The 20,244-nt window shown below is 35.3% G+C and overlaps 1 protein-coding gene across 9 annotated transcripts in view; it reads left to right on the forward strand.

Annotated features, from left to right (window-relative positions):
• CPSF6 (cleavage and polyadenylation specific factor 6) overlaps window positions 1-20,244 on the forward strand; it is a 38,385-nt gene that overhangs the window by 12,666 nt on the left and 5,475 nt on the right. For 3 of the 9 annotated variants that reach the window (XR_007504611.1, XR_007504612.1, XM_049792047.1), the window contains exons 4-10: window positions 22-167; window positions 914-1,087; window positions 2,188-2,692; window positions 3,917-4,009; window positions 4,997-5,112; window positions 5,446-5,599; window positions 6,598-6,792. Coding sequence is in view for 7 of the 9 variants with exons in the window: in XM_049792047.1 (XP_049648004.1) it covers window positions 22-167; window positions 914-1,087; window positions 2,188-2,692; window positions 3,917-4,009; window positions 4,997-5,112; window positions 5,446-5,599; window positions 6,598-6,787 (1,378 nt within the window). In the remaining 2 variants the exon portion in view is untranslated. The other 6 variants (XM_049792045.1, XM_049792046.1, XM_049792044.1 and 3 more) reach the window with 6 other exon arrangements.

Here is a 20,244-nt window from a genome sequence, read left to right on the forward strand (position 1 = left end):
CCCCTCTTTTCTCTCTTTCAGGTTTGCCCTTGTGGGTGTGGGATCAGAAGCATCCTCCAAAAAGTTGATGGATTTATTGCCTAAAAGAGAATTGCATGGGCAAAATCCTGTTGTGACTCCATGTAATAAACAATTCCTGAGTCAGTTTGAAATGCAGTCAAGGAAAAGTAAGCCTTTCTCATGTACTGTCTTGGAAAAATAGAAGTTTATTCCAAAGTAGTACTGCAACTTTTTCTCTTGGCATCTGATAATCTCTACGTGGTTTAAAATACCTATAAAGTACTTCCAGTAAGGTGAATGAAGTTGCAGTTTTGTTTGAAGATGGTCCTCTTAAAAGTATAAATTTAAAAAAATCACTTAATGTACTGAGGATCTGTTGTTTTGGCAAGAGAGAGCACTCGCTGAGAGAAGGTTGCAGATTTGTGAAACTCTTGTCTTATGGTTGGAGAAGCTTTCTCATTTTCTTGTGGATTTCATTTTAAAAAAAACCAAAACAAGACAACAGCATTTAGAAATTTAATGTTTCTAGACAAATTGGACTGAATTCTGATGTATGGATAAGTTGTGCTTCTGACAAAATGGCGAAGAGAGATACTGTGTTTGTTGTGCTTTCCTCCAGCACGTTGTCTTGTGCTTCCCAGTCCTCGTGTAAATGTGTTCCTTTGTGGCCTTGGGCTGCATTAGAAGGACTGACAGTCTCCCCAGATGCTATTCCATTAGTATGGGGACATTGGAACACTGTCATATTTTAGCAAAGCACTTTTTCCTCCCCGAATAGCTTTGGGTTTGGGTACCGAGAAGCAAGTTGGTGCTCATAAGGTCATGCTTTAGTGCGGCATAAAACTTTAGATTGAGTTGAAAAGCTTTAACCTATTTTGATTTATGTAATTACACTTTTGTTTTTCCATTGCAGCCACACAGTCTGGCCAGATGTCTGGGGAAGGTAAAGCTGGTCCCCCAGGAGGAAGCTCACGAGCAGCATTTCCACCTAGTAATAGAGGGCGAGGTCGTTTTCCAGGTGCCATTCCAGGTGGAGACAGATTCCCTGGACCAGCAGGGCCAGGAGGGCCACCACCACCTTTCCCAGGTAAAATAATTCATATATGGAGTTTCAGTTTCATTTGTCTTTTCTTGTATTAATGCAGCATACTTATTTGGGGAATTATAAAGATCAAGGCAATTCAGTAATGTGCTATAATCAGCGTTCACCGCCGGATTATAGAACTTGACAATATTTCTTTGTTGATATTCAAACAGGGAGTTGTACTTCCTGAATTTCATAGCAATGTAATAACATTTTTTAGAGACATTCTTTATAATGTGTTGATGTATATATTTTTAAAGTATGAAAAAACTAAGATCATGTTAGCAAGTAGACTTGTCTTTAGTGCAGTGTGATTCAGATTTTCTGATTTGCTGTACGTGGTGAGAATGCCTGTGTTGCAGAACATAAAGTAACTCTGTTCCTTACTGCATTACGGGTTTGCACATCATCAGAAATTCAGCTTTGATTCATGCCTACTGAGAAGTCAGTTAGTTGGTGCTTTGGATACCACAAATTTGAAGAGGAGGTATTAACATTTAGTCAGGTTTCTGATAAGGGAGAGATCTGTTTAACAATCAGGCTTGCATTGCAGTGAAGTTCTCGTTTCAGCTTAACTAGTTTTAATGAATGTCATTGAGTAGATTGTCTACTAACAGTCAAAGGGATGTGGTCAAATTGAAAAATTACTAATGAGGACCTGAAAGTAGGTTTGGGTACAGCATTTACCTTACCTTTTCCAATATAGTTTTTCCTATATTTTTAATATATATTGTATCTTATGCCCCATATGAAAGAGTAGCTGCAGGTGTAAGTTGGATGCAGTGTTTTCTAGGTTTTGTACGCTTTTGGGGGTTTTGAAAACAATAGCAGGTGATTAAGTGATTGGCAGGGGTGGGTTGCCAGTTTCCAGGTTAATGTTCTCTTTAAATATTGATAGTCAAGCAACTGTTAAAAATTTTCTAAGCTATTGGACCCAAAGTGGGACCATGCATGTCTTGTGTAAGTTGCAAATTGTTCAGTGGGATTGATTTTGGGTTTTTGTTGTTTTTAAGAATAAAAAAAAGCAAGATTTTTAATGATTTCACTAAGTTTTCTTTCTTTGTATATATTAACTTTTTTATTTTTTTTTATTTTTATTTTAGCTGGACAAACTCCCCCACGTCCACCTTTAGGTCCGCCTGGTCCACCAGGCCCACCAGGCCCTCCACCTCCTGGTCAGGTCCTCCCACCTCCATTAGCTGGACCTCCTAATCGTGGTGACCGTCCACCACCACCAGTTCTGTTTCCAGGACAGCCTTTTGGTCAGCCTCCACTTGGACCACTTCCTCCAGGTCCTCCACCACCAGTACCAGGATATGGGCCACCACCAGGTCCACCACCACCTCAGCAGGGTCCACCTCCACCTCCCGGTCCATTTCCCCCTCGTCCGCCTGGCCCTCTTGGGCCACCCCTGACTCTTGCACCTCCTCCACATCTCCCTGGGCCACCTCCAGGTGCTCCACCACCTGCACCACATGTGAATCCAGCTTTCTTCCCCCCACCTGCCAACAGTGGCATACCTACTTCAGACAGCCGTGGCCCACCTCCGACAGATCCATATGGCCGACCTCCACCATATGACAGAGGTGACTATGGGCCACCTGGAAGGTGAGTACTTTTGGTGTGATGTGCTTGGTAGCAGATTTTACTCTTGTAGGAAGTATTTGGTTTTCTTTTTTAATGCAAATGTTAAAAATGATGCAAAATAGGGCTGGAAGGGATCCCAGCAGTCATCTAATTTGCCCCTTTTCACTTCTCTCAGTGAAATACCTCTCAGAAGCATGTTTGTAGCAGTAAGAAAATCCTGAAATGCAATACTAGTAATCTCAGTTTCCCTTTTCAGCTCTGAATTGTTTGTCTTCACTGTTTGTATTTGGCAGTGTCTTTATTCCATGTGTTCTACGTGCAAACTTATATATCGCTTCCTATGCAGCAGCTTCTGGTTGCGCTTCTGCCTTAACTTGAAATTCTGACCTCTACCTTTACCATTGTGCTTTGCAAGCTGTCTTTTTAGAATGCTCTGGAGCTCTCCTTTTTGAATATGTGTGTATGTTGAGTACAGTGCCATACCAAGCTCATGCCATTTTCATCTTTCAGTAGCTCTGCTAGTCCTTTTTTTCTTCCAGATTCAATTCAAAGTTAGTCTTTGTCTCAAAAACCAGGCGTGATTTTACTGCAAGACTTTTATCTTCCTTTTCTGTCAAGATGCTGTGGCTCATTTGGTGCAATCTTGCTATGTTTGTAGCAGTGGCTTTTCCTATGGTTAATCCTATCTGGGACAGAGTTTCTGAGTCTGACTTGACTTGTCAAGTTTTTCACATCTTGTTTGAAACATCTTTTTCATCTGTGCTTTCAAGTACCTCTGTCTTGCTCCTGTTCCTTGGTTTTCACCATATTTGTATTTGTCACAGAACATTTTGGGATAAATTGTAAGAAAAACTTTTTTACATAGTTATGTTTGGATTTTTCAGTTGTGATTTTACTGCTAGCATGAGAGATGCTTCTCTTGCTTAAAATGTTTTCTGCGAAGACAGTTTGCTTTGATTCTTCTTTTACCACAAATTTTAAAAAAACCCACGCATCTGTACATTCTGTGTTCCTACAGAAGCTATAGAAATTCAAGTATTTGGCTTAATTGCCTGAAATATAATAAAACGATAAGGTGTCGGTTGTTTTTTGATGGACAAAATCGAGGTTGTCTGCAGTTTATAGAATGTCTGGGGAGGGAAGGAGTGGGAATAGGACAGTATAACTTACTGTCCAGTATTTTCATTAATAATGTTAAAACTATCATCCATAACTATTTAAATTGTCATTAATTATATATCATAGGCGTTTCACTGGAAATAACATGTCCATAAGAGAAAAATTACATATTCCATTCTATGGGAGGCACACGAAAAATAATACTCAAAACTCAGGGAGGTATGAATTTTTAGACATTTCCTCTTATGCTAAACTGGCTATAGGATCTTGTTCCACTTCTTGCAATTAAGAGGATAGCATTGCTTATTATTCTGCATTTTCTTTCTACCAGAAGAACTAACACTGTTCTAGAAATATCAAGCAGTGGGCCAGTTCAACAGTCTCAACATTTGTCTCTAACGTATTTCTCCAAATTTTGATATGGAGACTGGCTAATAGGACACTGCAAAACTTTTGGAAAAATTTTTGTATAGGTTAACTTCTGTTACTTTGGAAACCCTATATAGGTAGCTAATAATTAAAGTAAAAAAGTGTAATGAGTATGAGGATTCTGGTTTATTGCTTCCTCCTTACTGTGACCAGTCTGGAGATCAAATTGGAGCACATTGAACTTGACCAGAAATAAAAAAAATAATAAAATTAGCTGTAAAATATTGAAGTATCATTCAGAAAATTGAGTGTTTTAAAGTTGATAGGCTATATTTGCTTTTCAAAAGTTACAGCATTCTGGTCTTAGTTAAGATCTGGGAAACAGGATCATATAGTTCTAATTCCAGTATTGTTTTAAAAATAATCTCTAATTTTGCTCAAAGTCGCATTGCCTATGTACATGTATTTCCACATTCATTCAATTGGGATAATATCTACTTACATACCTTCGAGGATTTTATGAAAATTATAAATATTAGTAAAGCACAGTATTGAAGTGCTGCTGAATCTTCAAAATAGATGGGATGAACAAGAATATAAGTCTATTTATACAGCAATGTCTTAATTGTTTTTTACCTTTTTTCTTTTTTTTTTTTTCTAGCTTTCAGGATTTTATACTGTAACATGGTCCTTAACAAAAACCAAAACCAAACCCAGATCCTGCTTTCTTTTCTGTTTGTCACTTTGCTTAAAGTTGCAAACTTGGATTGTTAAAACTGCAATGATAGCTGCTGGTGTTTTTCTTAACCTTTTAAATACTAGTTTTATTGCTTGCAGAGAAATGGATGCTGCAAGGACACCTCTAAGTGAAGCAGAATTTGAAGAAATCATGAATAGAAATAGGGCGATTTCAAGCAGTGCCATTTCGAGAGCTGTATCGGATGCCAGTGCTGGTTAGTAAAACTCTATTAATTTGTTTGCTATTCTACCCAGCTGAAAAGAGTTTATAGCTTTTCTATTAGGAAACTGGCAGCCCTGAAGCCACATTTTCCTAATAGGAGGCTGAATTTAGGTACAACATATGACTGATTTTGTACTGTGCTCCAGTTAGTTTCTGAGAATGCCTTCTGAGTACTGATCTGGACAGTATTTTAATATTTGGTTCTACAGTAAATGATCTGGATGGCTGTTGAAGAGAAGATACTCGAAATGGTAATACTATCACAGATAAAAATATTTGATTTAATTTGTATAGTTTTCTGATCACGATCTTGTATCATTTTCAGGGGACTATGGAAGTGCTATAGAGACCTTGGTAACGGCCATTTCCTTAATTAAACAGTCCAAAGTGTCTGCGGATGATCGCTGTAAAGTTCTTATTAGCTCTCTTCAGGACTGCCTTCATGGAATTGAGTCCAAGTCTTATGGTTCTGGATCCAGGTAAAACTTTCCTCTTCCATCTGGCCTTACTCACAAAAGGGAAGGTGTAGCACCGGACTAGTTCTCGGAGAAGAAACTAAGTTATGTAAGAAGCGTAGTGATTTGCTGAGTTGCACAAGAAATCTGTGAAAGAACCAAACAGGGGTTTCCAGAACTTAGCTACCTTTTAATTAACCCTCTTTTCAAAACTGATCTGACTAGCTTAAATTGAACTCTTAGTTTTAGTTAGTATCCTTTCCTACCCAGTACTCTTGCAATGTGTGAACTTAAAAATAGAATTATCCTTTATCAATTAAGATGTCCAGTGCATAATTTTTGTTAGAATTCACTATTGAAAATTAAGACTGAGGATATTTGATGCCAGTTTTCATTTTGCTTAAAAGTAATCTTCTCCATGCTTGTTGCAGTAGAAGTACACTCAAGTTGCAGGGAAAAAAGTTGGTCAGAATGATTTTGCCTGTTGTCGTTTGTCATACAATCTAAAAATCAAGAGTAGATAGATTTAGAATTCATGGACTCTTCTACCTAGTACAAGTAAGAGATTGGTATTTCTTTCAAAGCTTAAATAATGCCCCTTTCAGTGTTAGGACAAACACTGAGCCTCTAGTTCATTTGGATATAGTAGCAGTAGTGTAGTTGGCCTTGAATATTAAAAGCACAGACAGCTGGTTTTGGCACATGCTTTCAGTACGCAGATTAGCAGCCATGTTGTAGTGATCGTTTGAGGTATGGTGCATTCCCCTGGCTGATTTCAGCCATCTCATCCTCCATTCTGAGCATGCACTTTCTGACTTGATAGATTAGAAAGTGGATGCACCTTACTATGTGTAACTGAGTTCTTAGCCACCACCTTTTATACCAGCTATCTTTCATGTTATATACAAAAACATATCTGCATCACAGTGAACAGATAGTTCTCTCATACCCCTTTTTGATTAAATTCAGCGTGGGGATGGCTTGTATTTTGAAGAAAAATTTAATGAAGTAATTTCTTTTAGAAGACGTGAGCGATCCAGAGAGAGGGACCACAGTAGGTCACGAGAAAAAAGTAGGCGCCACAAATCACGTAGTAGAGATCGTCACGATGACTATTACCGGGAAAGAAGCCGTGAAAGAGAGAGGCATCGTGATCGTGACAGAGATCGCGATAGAGAACGAGACAGAGAGAGAGAATATCGTCATCGTTAAAGAAGGTGAGTGTTTCATGTTCTTGAACTTTACTGTTACTGACTTACTAAAAGTAACTACTCTAGGTTTGGGATTATTTACACCGTTAATGTCTGCATTTAAGTGCTCCTGCAGTATGTACTGAATCACTTTCTTCTTGCAGCATCTGACATGGACGTAGGTAAGTAACAACAGGTAACTGGTCTTGGGAGGGAGGGAGTATTTGTGTGACTATCTTCTGCAGTTTGCATGCCGCCTTTTTAATTTTAGGTGGTATTAATGTTTGCGTTTTTTATGAAATGTGATTGAACCAATTCTTAAAAAAGCAGTAAGTACAGGCTGCTGTCTGTAATCTTAGAAGATTATATGAAATTTATGGTTGTATTTCTTACTTGTATTTTAAAATATTAATTTTGTGTTTTAAAATCTCTTTGTGTAAGGACTGCATCATTTAGCCCTTCATATGTCATGTGTGGATTATTTCAATTTAGGGAACACATGTATATACAGCTGCTGTCCTTGCACAAGTATGGCGGTGGGGTTTTTTGGGTTTTGGTTTGGGTTTTTGTGTTGTTTATTTTCCCAGTGAGTTTTACTCAAATTGAGGAAATATAGCCAGACTTTGCTCTTTATTTTATCACATGTGACCTGTCAGTATCTTCTGCCTTATAGCTAAATTCAGGTGTTATCTTCAATAAGATTTATGATCAGTTGTTCCCTACCACCCTGATTTTTTCATTCCCTCCCCTCTTTGACAGTAAAGTTGTTTTATGAAGACTAGTAAACAAATGTGTGACACAAGGATTGTTTCTTTTCTGGTTGTTCACAAACTAATGTGTTCTTTATCTCGTATATCCGCAGTCTTGCATCCATCGAATGTCTAGATAGCTACAGAGTAGCATGCTAAGTAATGCTTTTTTCAGTGTGCTGCTGAGAGCTTTAAAATACATAGAAATGTTCATCACATTATATAATGTACCATTTTGAGGATTGGGAATTCAAGCTACCCGTGATTCCTTACATTTGACAATTTGAAAAACCCCTACCTATTCTTTTGTCTGCAGTGGTCTTTTCCCTTTTTAGAAGAACTTCCCACTACATCTACATTAAAATTGAAGCTTGCAGAGTTGCCTGTCTGCCCAACTTTCATTTCTTATATTTACCCTCAGGTTTAGTTTCTGGATTTGCATGTGGTATTTATTCATGGAAGTTCATTTAGAGAAGCTAAATGGAGCAAAAGCTTTTAGAAATCATATAGAGTGTAGTATAGTCCGAAGTGAAAATATAATTTTGTATTAGTTAAATGTCAGTTTTTCAGTCAGGTTTTTGTGTCACTGGCTCCTTTGGGAGAGAACAAACTGATACTAAATGCTGTAGTGAGAGTATTAAGTGGGTTGTTGTCTTGGGTTCACATACTAACAGGGGACACACAAAGCAGTAACTGACCTAGAGAAGGGGAGTCAAAGGCTTAAATAGGAAGGTGAGATGTGGCAGCTGAAATTAAGTTGGCAGTATATATCTGTTAACGCCACTTTTTGTCATAAAAAATGGATTGGTAGAAATATTTCTGGAATTGCATAAAAATAGCAACTGTGGTTCTTAACTGTAAAATATCAGAGCATAAAAATACAGATTTAACAAAAGTAAATGTAGTTTCTTTTGTTGAACTGGATTTTTACTTTTTGTCATAAATGAGTATTTGTGATATTTGCAAATAGCTGTTACTAATAGGAGGTAACGATTGAGCTGAGTGATGGATGCATTTCCAGAGTGTTTTCCTTCTGGTGGAGATGGGCAAACCATACTAAAAATTGTTAATAACCTGGAATTTAAGATTTATTTTTTTTTACCCTTGGCATACTTTATTAATCTAGCTTTGATTTTTGTGTATTTAGTGTTGTGCATGTAGATACAGAATATCTGTGCCAAGTACAGATTCCCTACCCTGTCACCCCAAGAAAACATACCAAATAGCATTAGGTTGCATTTTATAATTTCCAAAGCACCGTTTTAAAATGAGACTGTGGTTTCAGTCTTGTTCGGGTGGGATTTATATACGCAACATCCTTCAACTTTGTTGTATGCTGGGACTTGTCTTTCAGAGGGGTTGTGTAGGTAAGGTTCCCTTGTGCAAAGAAGAAAATAGGTCCCAAGAACTTGATTTAAAGGGCAAATTTAGTATTCTGCATGTAAATGAAAGCATTTGGTATTTTTTTAAAGTTAAGTTGTAAACATTTTGTCTTGTTGCTGTCTTAATGAAGAAAAGCTTTATTGTAGTTTTGGTTTTATATATTTATAGACACACACCTATATAAAGGAAATAGTTATCTCCTGGTTTGTATGTTTCATTTTCACTAAGATGTATGTTGCCATACATTTTTTTGTTTCGTTCTTTACATTGATTAATATTCATAAACGGATTTAACAGTCTCAGTCATTTAATAAATATCAGCAGTGCTGAAAAGAGTTACTCCCCATATTACTGTGTTTTGCCAGATAACATGAAGTTGCCTCTGTGCCTGCACCCTATGAATGGCACCTATACTTCTCCTTATTGTGTACCTATAGTCATAACTGTGATACTGTACTGGCATTTTTTTTTTTAAAGTGTTGCACATCTAGTTTAGAACGATTTTAAAGGTCCATTGTGAACATTTTTGTATACAGTGAAATTTGGTTTGTACTGTATTACATTTATAGAGATAACTTACTAAATGTGTTTATAATAATAAAACTCTATTAAATAAAGTTTAGATGTACCATAGCAGGTATTTACACTTCTGTTTGTACACTTCATGATGTAAAATTAAATTCTTGCAAGATTTTTGTGCCTTTGCTTGAGTGAGGTTTTATGTACATTGATAATCAATTCTACAGAATTACTATAAACTGAATGTTTCCTTGAAACATCTTGCCTTTGCTTGTAGAAAGCCTATAGATATAAAAGAGAACAATGGATTTAAGACAAATGTCTAACCTGTATTAGTCAAGAAACCTAAGAATCCAACAGAATGACATTTAGAAGGATTAAAAGCAAAATTAGTGTACAAACAGAATAGTAATGTAAATTCATCAGCATGAGTCCTGACTTTTTTTAGACAGAATTTTATTTTTTTAGTTTAACTGATACTCAATGATGTATTTCTAGCTGATACATTGTCCCAATCTTAATCTGTCTGAATTTCTATAACTGCTGAATGTTAAATTTTTCATTTTATGTTTTTGTTATTGGATTGATTGATTATTTCCTATTTCAACTGGATTTGGACTGAATTGCAAAGACAAAACCACAGCATTGTAACAGTTGATGTATATGTAGACTTTGTACTCCATATTTCATGTTTTTTCTCTGATTTTTCTGCTCTCAAACCACTGTAAGCAAAATAATTTGAAGTTGGAGGCTCACATGCTTCAAAAACTGCTTTCAGCTTTCTCTGAAATAGTTTTAGCTTTGGAGTGATCTAAGAACTAACATGGTTGAAATTTTTTTTGGTGTCAGTAGGAGGGGAAATGGTACTGATAGTTCAAGTAAGATTCATTATATTTTGCTTGTATAAGTAGGAACTGTCCTGTAACAGTGTGTTAGCAACCACTTAAACATCAAGTGAAGTATGAAATTAGCCTTTTAGGAAACCTTGTTAATGAATAGGAAAAATGTCTATTTTTGTAAATTACTTCAATAATGAGCTTCTAGGTAATACTGGAATTTTAAGTGAATCATGTGGTAGCATTGTTCAAGACCTGGGTATATGTACCTGTCTAGGATTATTTCAGATCTTAGTATTAAGCTATTATGAACCTTATCTACCTAATATCTCTTTTTTTAAAATGTGTATTTTTGAGGAAGCACATATGTGGGGCTGGCACTATTCTACTGCATCTAGCATTCATCAGAGAAATAATGATTTCTGCATCTGATTCAGTATTTGAAATCCACCATAGAGTGAAAGAAGCAAGCAGTGCCACCGTTTTATGTGTTTCTTAAAGTATTTTATGGCTACTCTGGTGCTTTATAGAAACATATAGCTTGTTTCTTAATGCTTAGTGATTTCTCATTTTCTTGAGGGTGGTAAGATGGTTTGAAAAACAAACTGAAAATCTTATGCCATTGTTTATTTTCAAATGCATAACTGCATAACTTCTATTAATTTTTTCCATGAACATGTTGCTGTAATTTTGTTGTCCTTGGAGGTGTCTTTAGACACGCTTGTATTTTTGTGTTCCCCACATCCTGTGCTTTTTTCTTTTGTTTGTGAAATCAGTAGTTTTGACAAATTTGAGCTTGTGAAAGTTCCCCAAGAAACTTTAAAGCTTTATAGTATTTGAAACATGAAGAAGTTCCTTGCAAGTGAAAATGTTGGTTTGACACAGTGTTCTCCAAAGAATGAAAAAATTCCGTTTTTTCGTTTTGCTCATTGTGGTTTGAGAACTAAGATTTCTTTTTACAAAAAAGAAAAAGAGAGAGAGAAATGAGAGATCTTAATTTTTATGTTTTCCTGTGGCAGCCTGATCTACCTTTTTGTGTCTTCCTCATATATTAATGTGAAAGACTTTGCCAATAATTCACATCTTTTTAATTTGTAAACTAAAGATTGAGTTTTCCGAACACACTCCTCTGTTCATCAGTTATTTTTGCTGAATAGACAGGCAGGGATAGTAGGAGAAAGACATACAATGAATAAAACTAGTTTGGGACCATTCTTCTTCTTCCCATGTAAAATTATTTATAAAATCAGGAAATTGTTCTAGTGTTGATATTAAATTATACACTAAAATTGAACAAAGATGCCAGGTAAGTACATTAATTATGGGGGGTGGGGGGGATATGCAACAAATGGAAGAAGGTGCTAGTGGTGGTAAAATAATGTGTACATGTATGATGAACAGAGTCACATATGTATCTCAGCTTACATGCAGAAAGAAAAATACAGGGTCAAGCTTGAAATTCCTTCTTTCTCACTGTATTATAGCTAAAGCATCACAGTATTTGGAGATTTGTGATGTTCTGGAATGTAGGTTAAGTTAAAACAAATCTTGGCTTTCTGTGGGATTTTTGCTTTGTGTATTTTTTTCTTTATGTATAGAATAAAATAAAGGAGAATTACATGAAGTAATTCTTAGGAGCTGTTAGGATATAATGACAAGTGTGTATCATGCATTTTACTGAAATGTGAACATGTTGGGAGATTGAAATTCAACCCCTGAAAATATCAGAAGTTACACTATGATAACAAAACTTGACGGGTGTATGCACATACAGCTTTAAACTACTGTAGAATTTTCATACTTCTAAAAGCTGTTTAAAGCTTTTATATGCTTATTTGGATAATTGGAATTAAAGGGAAAAAATCAGTTGCTACTGCAAGATGCTTTATATATAAGAAATCTATTGGGTTTTGTTGTAAGTCTGTGGAGAAAAAGTGCTCAAGTTGCATCTTGCATAAATATAAAGATGTGTGATCACTTAAGTTCTGGGATTTCATTTTTGAAATGTTCTGGCATAAACCCCTAGCTTTTAAACCACAAAATAACTATTAACAGATAAGTCTGAAATTTGGGGTTTATTAGTAGAAATGCTGAGAAACCGATTGCTGTATGGTGTTAAATTCTACAAACCTAACACGTGCTTGGGACAGATAGCTTATATGAGCTTGAGGCAGATGGAAAACAGCAATGCCAAGAAGTACTGACTAGAGATTTAATCTTTTTTTTTTTAATTGTTTCTTACTTCAATATTCTACTTGCTCGTAGAATACTGAAAAGGGCTGAGCATGAAGGTATAATCCATACAGATTTATTTCTTCCTTTTGGAACCACAAAGGCTTCCAGTTTTGCCAAGAACAGTGGCAGAATACTTGGAACCAAAATGTACACCACTTTGGATTTTAGTTGGTCATGTTTTTTAAAATGAAGGTTGAGTGTGGTGCTGACCATCTTAAGAGCCCTATAATGAAAAGTATTAATCCTAAGTCCAGTTTATCATTAAACTTTAAAGTTCCTGTAGTTCCATAAGCACCCTTACAAATCTAGCAAATTATTCCCAGGAACTGAAGCTTTCTTATGCTAGTATTATAAATCATATATATGTTGCTTTGGATCTGTTAACTGTCGCCATAGAAGTGATAAAGATCCATTATTCTTGCTACAGCAATTGTATGATGAGAGCAGCAAATTCTGACACACAGTCTCACAGCTGTCATATACTTCCTTTCTCCACTTAAAAAACTGAGATTTTCCCCTGTCTGTTTGTGCTAACTGAGCTCGCAACTCTGAACGTCTTCTTGTGGAGGCAGCACTTTGTCACTTTGCTACTAATTAATTTTAAATGTACATAACAGCTATGGAAATTTTGGTCTCTGGGGAAGGAACTTCCCCAAAAGTAGTTACTGTATGATACATTCATGATTTGGGAACAAAGTCTGTGAATAAGAAAAGAAATTCCAGTCACTGCTTTGGATTTGAGTTAGTTTATGTGCATACTGTAGTGTATAGAGCCTACTTGGTTTACTTGGTTATACTTTTTTTTTTAAAGTTGTTATTAACAGTCACTTTGAGGAAAGGAAGAAGTGTGTCAATTGCTCATGCAAAAATTGAGTGCTTTGTTTTCCCAACTGCTTTGAAATTATTATAGTTGAAGAATATTTGACAGCTGTGTACTGGTGCACGTTCATGAAATTGCTCCTCTAAATGTCTTGTTTTTCAAATGAACAATTTAATGTGTTGGGTTTTTGCACAATTTGATTTAAACTATTTTGAAATTATTAAATGTTGAAATTGTGAATTATTAATGAAATGAAGATAGCTAACTGTTTTGTAATGGAATTCAACTGAAATCCAGTGTATGGAATTATACCATCCCAAGTATTTTGTGAACTCTTACAGTAATTAACTCTGAATGGTGTGGTTCCTTAATTTGCCAAAATAGATGAGAGTAGGAAGTAGGGGCTTGGGGTTTTTTCTAGGGCAAGTAGGCAAGGAAACCTGCAAATCTATATTGTATTATTTGAAAAGTGGGTTCTTGTGATTAAACTACAAGTGTGTATTTTTAGATGTGAAGCCCATTCTGCTTGCCACTAGTCTGAAAATTTTGAAGTACTGGTATCAGATTCTGTGCACTTTTAAATGTTACTGAGCTGTGAGCAATCCACTTCATTATATAATCAGTGCATTACTTAAATGTCAAACCAGCTTAAAACTTCTGTAAGTGGGCAGGTAAAAATGTAAAAACCTAGTTGTGGCAAAATTACCTTACGTGCTTGTTCGTTCACTCTTGCAGAATGCATACTTTAGGAAATGTTCTATATAAATGTTTCCATCAGTCACAGGAACAGTAGCTATTTCTTCCTTTATCATTCAATACTTCAACTGTGAATTTTATATTCTTTCAACTTTGTTGTACAACAACACTAATTTTTAACTATTGTATTAGAAAACAGTTTCGTGCACAAACAAGTAGCTACTGCTTCTGGGCATTTTGTGTTAGTTTACATTATGGTGAAGTAGATGCACGACTTGTGTATGTAGAGATAAGCCAACAATTTTCTGTGTATTATGGGGACTAGCAAAATCTACATCACAAATTTTGACACATTACAGCTGAAGGAAGAGGAACAGCGTGCAAGACAAGATACGTTCTTCAAGGAAAGATGCTTGTCCAGCAGTTTGCTTCATGTGATTGAACTGAGCCTGTAAGGATTCATGGATAAAATGAACAGGAATAGATCTGAATAAAGCAAATCTGCATACATGGTAACCAGTAGCTCTTTTACTTTTTTATGTTGCTTAACTGTTTTATTTGAGGGAAACCTGTGTGATTTAAACCTTATAGCTTTTGCAACTTTATTACTGGTTATATACATTTGGCAATTATAATGTGCAAGCAATTGGAAAAAGTCAAGTAAATGCTTGTTTTTATAGTAGTTTGTTCATGTTAAACTGTTCATATGATAATGTCTGTACACAGCACCACTGATTACAGTAGATGTAGTGTTGTAATAAACTGTTTAATGGGGCTGATGTGTAAAGCTGTTCAAGTTATTTGATGTTTACACCTCAGGGAAAGTCTTGTGTTCAGCAATATTTAAAGATAATGTTACAATGAAAACATTGATGCTGTCTTTAAAAACATCGCAATAGTCTTGCATATGCCTCAACCTAATCTTGCATTCAGTGAGTTAAACATACTAATGTTGCTCTCACACATTCAATTTTGATATGAACATAGGTGGTTACATAAAACCTTTAATGCTATTTTGCTTTCTAGCAGTGTTTACCTAGGTGGCTTGTGAATTTGCTAATTGACATATAAAACTGTAAAAACTGCAGCTCTTTGTGGTCTGTTTTGAGGAGAGGTGGTCCTAGGTCTGTGATCTTATCACACTGAAAATTTTCTCTCTCATACAGCCTTGATCCTGATTGACACTACAGTTAATATAAACTTATACTGTTCATATGAACTTAAACTGTCCATATTAAGGGATGGAAAGGTTAGGTTCAAAAAAACCCAAACCAAAACCCTGCAGTTGTTTACAGTTTTATAGTAATAGTGCTTGTGTGTGTTTCCTCTCCACCCCCAAGGCCGTAGCAGTCTGTACATAGTTGTATATTAGAAATGTGCCAGAAGAAACCAGATGTTTCCATTTTTCAGACTTTATGGGTTTGGTATTTTCTTAATACTTTGGGGTTTATTCACATATGCATATAAAAGAGAAGGTACACTTGTATGTCCTTGTTCAGTGATGGGCAATATTTAAATGTCTTAGCAAAAAGTGGCACTAATTAAATCTGTCAGATGAGGTTTTGTAAATTTACCTGAAAACAAATTATTGGAGCTCACAGTGAAAGTTGACTTCAAATTTAAGAATTTGTTTTAAATTTCATTAAGTGTGAAATGCAAGTGAATAGAAAGTTCATGTAAGTTGCAAAAACTTAGTTTCTGGCAGCCTTACACAAAGGCTCACTTTTAGTCTATTGTAAATCCTTATGTAATGGATTTATTCTTGGAGTTTTTGCTTATTCAAATAGCTGCACTTAATGTTTTAAGTTAAGTTTCAAGACCTCAGATGGCTTTAAGAGGCAACTCTTAGACAACTCTTGATTTCTTTTTTTACTGATTTTGAAGATTATACAGCCGACCTAAAATGTTACCCTGTTCAGGAAAGCACTTAAATCCATTTGGTTTTCCAGAGCATTTAAAGCATGTGCTTACATTCCATAGATTTCAAGGAATGTAAACATACACTTTAAGTACTTTATCTGCATACGTAAGTGATTTTTATGCTTTACTGAGTTGGGACCAGTAGCCTGTGCAACTGCAAAAGTTTTGCATAAGTCTGAAATGCTCTAATATTTTTGTCACCTACCACTCAGCCAGGTTTCCTGCAGCCAGGTTGATGCTTGTTGGACTTGGCTACAGCTTCAGGCACTCCCCCTCCCCCCCCCCCTTTTTTTTTCCTTAAATTGTGTACCTCAGTTCCTCATGCATGGGATCACTGGTGTTTATTGAACTTTGCTACTGAGAAGATATTTGACATGTTTGTTTAATCCTGTTTGAAAATGAAAACTGCCTTTTAAAATTTTTGTAAAACTGAAAGTTGTATCAAACAAGTCATGACTCATTTCCTGCTTTTTGTGAATAGGTGTTGGTTACAAACAGAACTGTTGTAATTTTTTTTTTTCTTTACTTAAAAACATTGTTTACTGCTGTGTGTAATAAGTTTAAGGAAGAAATAACCTGTCTGTAGCTGTTACATGGGGAATAGCTAATACTGGAGAGGCAGCAGGTAAGTAATGTTCCATTGCATAGATATATTAAAACTTAAAATAAAAAAGTAAATTTACAAGCATTTTATGCAGGAACTGATATTTTACTCCACATTGAAATAGATTTAAGGAGACTGTTGCTCTTTTTACATAGAGTGTAATTTCTCACTCACATATAGATTTCCATTGCAGGCAATGGAAATGGCAGGGAGGGAACAGCAGGGGGAAAATAACATAAGTTAAACTGAGCAATCATTGTGACTCGAGAGATGAGGTCCCTGTATGAAGCCCCTTTTTTCTGCCTGTTCTTCAAATCCTTAGTTTTAACTGATAAATGTGCTGTGTTGCAATTTAGATTAATACTCTCTGGTTATTGTGAGTTTCATTTGTTAGGGTTGTTTTTTTTTAATGAAACAAAAAAAATGTACAGAAAAAAAATCCAAAGACCCTGATAGACACCAAAAAGGAATATGCCTAATGCACATCATGTATAACTGGATCTGTAGTAGAATTTTTACCAGGTTTTGGTTTATTAAATGTTACTGGCAATTTCCTGTGCACACTCAGGAAGTAGCAGTGCAGTAACTTACAGACTGGTCATGATGCCATGATGGCTACTGCTGTGCTCTTTGATATTCATCCAATTGTATTTCATCTCCTTTTGCTGATGAAAGGACAAAATAGTCTGTGAGGAAATACTTTATTTCTTTCAAATACTGATTTTATAAGTAATGTTGAAAATAATTATCTTAAGGCTGTGTCCTTTATCTTGAAAGACAAAACAAACAAGTAGTGACTTAGGGGGGGTGGTGCTTTAGCAACAGAAATTGTTTTACTGGAGGTTTGTTTTCTAGAAGTAGAGGTTTGGGGTGTTTTTTTTAAGTAAAATTTCTACTGGACTATACGTTTTGACCGGTCAAAAATACTACTTCTTCAGAAAAACATAGCATTTTGGAAACTGTATGGTCTTTTTTTTTTTTCTCATTCCCTTTTTGCTTTCTGTGCCAATAATTTCAGTTCTGATTGCATTTTGAAAAATGTTTGTCAGAACTTCTTCGAGTTTTTATTTACAGTGTGGCTTATAAGTTTGAATAGCTGTTGGTTTTGTGTTAAACAGGATATCTTATTAAATTTAGCCATTAGCTTATTTTTGTTTGTTATTTTTTTTAAGGAGTGAGTGCTTTCTGGTTTTGTTCCTTTGAAATTGGTGAGGCTTAGTTTTTTAACTGTATTTTTTTACCTGATTGTTTAGTTGCATACCCAAACCCTTGTAAATTTTTTCCTAGTTGTATGTGGATAATCGGAGATTTAAATGTTGTATATACTTGTCATCTGTGTTTCTAGTAAAAATACATGGTATTCTTTATAGAAATACTTAATTCCTGATTTCCTTTTCTTATCCACTTGCTCTCTGTGTACAGGTTAAACAGACTTTGCTCCTATTTTTATTTATAGAATTTTATACGTAGCCTCTTAAAGTTATCATTGGTTCTTGTGTAAACTGAGATACAGCCTTAAATTTCTTAACATAATGCTCATTAAGATACTGTTAATCATGTAGATTCAAATATAAAACATGCATGTTTAAGACTGGTAATCTTCAGAGATCCAAGACACTGAATTGCTTCTGCATTGCAGTATAAACCCTTTGAGATATTAGAGAAGGAAAGTGCAGGTCAGTGTGCATATACTTGAAGAAAATTGAATTCTTTCCAAAATAAGTATTTGACATGGGAAAGAAGCAACATGGATTTGTTTAGGATCTAAATTATTTTGGTAATTGACTGCACAGGTCTTAAACATAATGGTTGCAGCATGCTAATTAGTCATGATGTTTATGCAGAAATACTGTCTCTTGTTCACTCAACTGTTCACTATGCCTTGCAATTAATATTGCAGGCAGGCTTGGGGTGGGTGGGGGTGTCAAGGTGGCTTTCTGTTGTTTCCCTCACCCACTCCCACCCCCCTTAAGATCTGACATGCTGTGTACTTTCAGATTCATTTTAGCTTTAGAGGATGAATTACTAAGGAGCAGTTTGGAGCATAGAAGTTCCTCAATTTGATGTTCTCATGGGATTTTTCCCCCCCATGTTGGACAAAATATGATAAAGCGTCTCATTCTATTTGTATATTATACACTTGTTAGTTCTTGAATCCTTTCTATAGCCCCAGTTATTGCAGTGGGTTCTAGGTTCTGGTATGACCTATGCCTGTGCTTAAATCTTTTAAAGCTTCTTTGGAAATACACTAGTTTTACTGAAGTCTTTTGAAAATAGTAAACAGTATACCTTTGATCCCAATGAAACGGAGCATTTAAGTTGTAAAAATTCCCATCTATTCATACCATGTAATGTGATTTTTACATGATTTCAGTGCTAACACTTTGGAGTGTATTCAAGTGATAGACTTTGGCCTCACCCTCTTGTATACTGTATTTTGTAATAGAAAATATTTTAAACTGTGCATATTATTATTACATTATGAAACAGACATTCCCTTGATCTTCAAATGTAAGAAAATGAGGAATGTGTGTGCTTTTATAAATACAAGTGATTGCAAGTTCAGTTTCCTTACTACTGCAGGTGTCCTTTTTAAAAATATTTTTAAAAAAGGAAAAAAAAAAAAAGCCCAAGCATTTTAAAGGTGAAATACATTCCTATTTGCTAAACTTTAATGTTTTTATGACGATTACCAGCACTGCTGACTTCCTAAACAAAAGGCTGTATTGTCTTCCTGTACCATTCTGTTTCCTGATTCCCATTTTGCACAAGGATGTATGAGTAAACTATTCAAGAAATGGTTTTGAAAAACAGGAGGGGGGCTTGTCTAAGTTGGAATGCAGAATTGCAATGCAAAATGTAAGGAAATGGATGCCTGTCAGAATGCCTGACTCCAAAGGATTTTATATATATATAGTAAACAGTTTCCTGATACTGGCAGGCCAAAGAGTCTGTTGAATACTTGAGTTTCTGGAGACCTATATTTCTCAACAAGGTAAGATGGTATCCTAGCAAATGTGGATTTTAATACATTTTCAGCAGAGGTACTTAGTTAATCTATAAGTTTAGGGATCATTTCATCTTTTTTAGATGTTATACTTGAAATATTGCGTAACTTTTAGCTTTCATGGGTTTCTTTTTTTCCAGCCTTTAGGAGACTGTTAAGCAATTTGCTGTCCAACTTTTGTGTTGGTCTTAAACTGCAATAGTAGTTTGCCTTGTATTGAAGAAATAAAAGACCATTTTTATATTAAAAAATACTTTTGTCTGTCTTCATTTCAGCTTGTCTAATATCTTTGCAGTGCTCATTATTGTCAGAGTCTTTTCAAATTTTTAGACATTAAAACAACGTGGTCATTCTAATGTTATTATAGCTAGATTCTATGCTGTAATTATTTCTGAATCTATAAACAGCTTTTTTCATACTAGCTCTTGTCCTCATCTGATCTTTAAAAGACTTTTTGCAGAGTTTAAAATTAGTGAGAAGTGCAGACCTTTTCTTATTTTAAGCCAACCTTTTTTTTTTTTTCTTTTGGTCAGGCATTTTTCTGTAAAATGCAGCAATCCATGTGTAATACATCAACTGAAGGAAAAAAGCAGAAACATGCTGCGATTTCAGTCTCTTAAAATTACATTTTCACAATCAAACATTAGTGTACTAATGTTTGGGAGCTGTGGGCTTGCTAGATAGGAGGCATTAAACCAGTGATGATAAAA

This window comes from Accipiter gentilis, chromosome 34 (assembly GCF_929443795.1).
Source record: "Accipiter gentilis chromosome 34, bAccGen1.1, whole genome shotgun sequence".
Classification (NCBI taxonomy): domain Eukaryota; kingdom Metazoa; phylum Chordata; class Aves; order Accipitriformes; family Accipitridae; genus Astur; species Astur gentilis.